Raw genomic sequence first — 5,000 nt, 5'->3', positions numbered from 1 at the left:
ACTTTTACATTACTGATTTTGATTGTCATCGGATTTTCGCAACAATAAAATATTGATAACCAATCAATTGAAATAATTGACAATTATAATGTAATCAAGAATTGGATATCTACTTTTTCAACTATCAATCAGTATGTACAATGTTCAATTTTTTATGTACAAGGAACTCTAAACCACATCTTTTGCGTTATGTCAAAACTGACATTATATTAGCGATTTAATTGTTCATTCTGAAAAAGTGATAGTTACGAAAGATTCAATTTATATACAATAATAAATATTTTAATTAGTTAATTAATACATTTTAATTTACTCGATCACTGACATGATTCTTTACGTTTATTATATAAACATAATCGTAAGAACTTTACATGAGAAAATATCTTATTTATTATTTATTGATATCCTTTATTCTTTAATAATGAGATTAATAATGAGAAAATAAGACTACATAAGAAATACTTAATATATATTTTCGTTCTTTTACTTATTATCTATTTTCCATTGCTCTACCCACTGACATATTCTATCTACATTAACTATCAGCTCATCTGGAGTATCGTTTGTTAGTTCATGCACTATTTCTGGCTCAAATGAATCTTTTGCTTCTTGGACAACAATTTCAAAAATTTCAGCTTCTACATTGCTCTGTAGTTTTTTCTTGTTATAACCTCTTTCTTGTAAACGGTCGTATAAAATAGTATTGTTTGTTCTGAGCACAAACACAATATCAAACCAACTTACAGGGAACAAGTCGGCACTGTGATAGTCCACGATTTGTCCTCCTTTTCTCATCCAATTCTCCATAAGTTTCAGTAACTAGAAAGAGATATTGCAAACAAAAATTTGTATGTTTAATATGTGACCTAGATATAATATAGTCTATAGAAAATATTAATTTCAATTTAACCAAACTTGTTGATCAATTTTAAATAACTTAACATTGTATGGATCATCAATAATTCATTTTATTTGTTCATTATATTTAAATAACATATATACTCGTCAACAAAATTATCGAATACATAAATTTATATCAAAATTTAATATAAATAAATATAACTCCGAAAATGGCAAAAAGTTTTTTAAAAGTTTTTTTTATTTTTGAGGGTAAAGTTTATACTTTACGAAACTTTCAATGGATTTTGAATCTATCTTTACTCTTACTTGGCATCTTTTCAAAAATAAGGACTTGTTTTTTTTTTAGAAATTTGCATAGTTTGATACACTCTATGGGTGGAGTGAATTTTTTTCGTACGATATAAATTTACCTATGCAATAATTTTGTTGACGAGTGTATTTTATAATTTAAAAAAACTATAAAAATTGTGATTAAAAAGATCAAAATCTAATGTTCATATTACACTAGCAACAGACAATTGTATTATATTTATGTTTTTTGGACTCAATTCTACCAATGTAAAATTAACTTATATAAATCTTGATTTAACTTTCTTTATTTTCTTCAAATTCCAAAGAATTTCTTAGATTCAAAATTAAAATAATCTTAGAATTAGAAAAAAATAAAAAATAAATTGAAAAAACAAATTAAAATTAATCTTATGTTGATAGTGACTAGGCCTTGATTAATTAAAAAGGAATTTCTACTCAAACGTTCAAAATGACATCATGATTCGATGACCACCTCCGATCATTCATTTTCATCAATTATTACTTTGAGGAAGAATTTTAGGCATAGAAATTGTGTTTAGTGATAAGTACATACATTACTATGATTTAGATACAATTTTAATTTATAACGATTATACTTGATTGATTATATTAATTGATATTAATCCAATAGGGATCAAAACTTTTATTTGTTTAATTTCAAAAATATATATTAGCACATACAACTAGTTTGGCTCTTTCCTTTTTTATATTATTTATTAATTTATTGAGTCTTTTTAATTTATTGTTTATTAAAAAGCAACTGTTAGCTAGCATCAATATATCAATTGTACATTTAATTGTGCAATTATGATTATATTTCTTTAACAGCCTAAATATCAAACAACCTGAGTTTAGTGTAGGTCAGGAGAGTGTCACATGACATGGAACATATTAATGAAATAACTATGGCTACAAGAATAATTACCGCGTCCTCATCCAATACGCTGCATTGTAATTCCTCGTCATACTCTCTCACACATCCAGTCTCAATAGCTACTTTACTGACGTCGATCCAATTTAGTTTAGTTTCTTCCTCCAACAAATGCGCCATCAAACTCTTGCCTACGCCAGGTGTGCCTAAAAAAACATTGACAATAATTAGTAAGGATATCTAGAATTTATACTAAATAACAACAATGCTATCACATACCACATATTAAAATGTTAGGTGCGCTCCTACGCATGTTCATCTTGTACAAATACGAATGTAACAGCAATCAGATTGATGCTAATTTTTTTCTTTCCTTGTAATGTGACCTTGCGCGATCCTTCAGAGAGTTTATCTGGTTTATATGGTAGAAGGGACAACATATAGTCTATTTTCTGTTCCTGCACTAGACTGTTTTAGAACTCTCTTTCTTGCTTTAAACAAAAATCAAATATATATCTATCTCACTTTAAGTTTCAAAAGTGTACACTAGTTCAGCACAGAAAATAGACCTATATGCCTAATTCACGCAGCATCAAGCAGCAGAGCAGGAACCAATCAGTGAAGCGATATTTACAGTGACGTAAACAATATCGCTAGTTGGTTGCTGCTCGCTGCTTGACGCTTGCTGCGACCAGTATGAATTAAGCATTAGGCAGTGGACCCATATTCAGAACGCGCTTACAATGATGTTAGCGCATTAACATGCTATAATTTACGTTACGCATATTATAGAATTTCAGAGATAAGTAATACAAATGCTTTGAAGCATTGAACCAATTAGAAGAAAGAATTTTACAAACTGATCAATTAAAAAATACTTCAAAGCATTTGTAGCATCGCGTTGATGCTTTAATTCCCTCTCTTATTGTCACATGGGATATTGGCCGATCGCAGTACACTTTCTCGCAGGAGCCATTAATGAGGCAGAAGAAGAATATTCTCTTTATGCCTCCGACACATCAGCAATGTTCGTCGCACGCAATGAGTATACAGTTTTACCGATGTTTTCACTAAAGATATATTTTCATTGGATATCGCATGTCGCGCGCGAGTTCTGAAGAACCCAGGCACTCGCCTGCAGCGGACGCGTCTCGGTTCGGGTACAAATTATATTTTTGAAAGTGTTGCCGACTTTGACTGAGCATTGAAACATACATAGCCATCCCGTGGTTTTGGATAATCTGTTCGTTCGCGTCCTGATACGCGTCCACGCGGCGTGATGATGTCGTAGATGCAGGCGCCCAGTGTCTGGGCGAGCTTCGTCATTTTTGCGGGCTTGCATCATTTTTAGTTTTTGTATTTCTCATAAGGTCGTATTGACTTCCGTTTATTATTTCGGGAGTCATTAACTTTAAAAAAGAAGAAAGAAGCGTGACGAACATCGCGCTAGTTTGCCAGAGCCATTACAGGAGATTTGACATCTAACTGGATATGAACCCTCGGTGGAAACTAGGCCATAGTTACATTTCATTAATATAATATGTTTCCATGTCTCACGAATCTCTGTGATCTACATCAAATTTTAAGGTTGTTTGATATTGTTATTAAAGAGATATAATCATAAAATAATTTCTGATATCATACGTAAATACATAATTAAATATATGCAATATTAACGTTGATGCTGGCTAACATAATTCCTTTTTAAATAATCAAGGCCTAATATCAACATAAGATTTAATCTTTATTTTTTCATTTTATTCTTTACCTTTTTCTAATTATATATTATATATTTTAATTCTCAATCTAAGAAATTCTTGGAAAAAGTAATTAAAGTTAAATATCAAGATTTAAGTTAATCTTACATTTAGATCCTAGAAAGGTAGAATTAGATCTAAGAAACATAAACACAATGCAATTGTCTGTTACTAGTAATACGAACATTAGACTTTATTCTTAATAATCATAATTTTTGTAGTTTTTAAATCATGAAATATATGTTATTTAACAATGAACAAATAAAACCATCATCAATTATTAATGAGCCATACAACATTAAATTATTTAAAATTGGCTAACAAGTTGAATTAAAATTATGAAATATGTTCTGTAGATTATATCATCTAAAACATACATTAAATTTTTGTTTGCATCTCTCTTTCTAGTTAGTAAAACTTATGAGAAGTGGAGAAGTGGATAAGAGAAGGAGAATAAATTGTGGACTATCGCAATGCTGATTTGTTCCCTCGAAATTGGTTTGATATTGTGTTTGTACTTAAAGTAAACGATGCTGCTTTAGACAACCGTCTACATAAAAAACGAAAGACGGAAAGAAAGGCCAAGAACAAATCAGACAGAAATGTTGGAGCTGAAATGTTTGTTATTCAAGAATTTCAAGAATCGTTTAATCCAGAAAAATAATGCAACTAATGAACAATGTTCCAGATACCAATTAATGTAGATAGAGTACTTGAGTGGATGGAGGAATGGAAAAAAAATAATATGTAAAAATAAGAAAGTATATATCAAGTATTTCTTATGTAGACCTATTTTCTCATTATTAATCAGAAGAAAGGATTGATAAACAATAAATAAAATATTATTTTTTCATGTAAAGTTCTCATGATTATGTTTCTCATATATACTTATTGAGGCCAGGAGCACATAAAAAAACGTAAGGCCATAAGACGTAATCAGTAAGGAAATCGTAACATTGGATTCGCTACTGGCATTACTATTTCTACTGTGATTGGTCAATTACGTGTTACGGCTTTATGTTTTGTATGTGCCGTAGACTTTAGATTGTAATTTTATTACAAATATATAAACTTATCGACAATATACGCAATAAAATGTGATTGTACAAGTTCTAAAATCTATTAAGCAAACATTTGTACATATAACAAACATATAAGCATGCATATGTATGTATGTATGTATGTATGTATATATATAT

The 5,000-nt window shown here is 29.7% G+C and overlaps 1 protein-coding gene across 1 annotated transcript; it reads right to left on the bottom strand.

Moving 5' to 3' along the window:
* Nucleotides 1-391: 391 nt before the first annotated feature.
* Nucleotides 392-2,573, bottom strand: LOC108688712 (adenylate kinase isoenzyme 6-like). The gene is made up of 3 exons (XM_018195068.1): nt 2,324-2,573; nt 2,099-2,250; nt 392-819 (listed from the first exon to the last, which is right to left on the bottom strand). The coding sequence occupies exons 1-3, from the start codon at nt 2,361-2,363 to the stop codon at nt 484-486; spliced, it is 528 nt and encodes a 175-aa protein (XP_018050557.1). The 5' UTR covers nt 2,364-2,573; the 3' UTR covers nt 392-483.
* Nucleotides 2,574-5,000: the final 2,427 nt, after the last annotated feature.

This window comes from Atta colombica, unplaced genomic scaffold (assembly GCF_001594045.1).
Source record: "Atta colombica isolate Treedump-2 unplaced genomic scaffold, Acol1.0 scaffold238, whole genome shotgun sequence".
NCBI lineage: Eukaryota > Metazoa > Arthropoda > Insecta > Hymenoptera > Formicidae > Atta > Atta colombica.
This window is presented reverse-complemented; position numbering and strand designations above follow the sequence as displayed.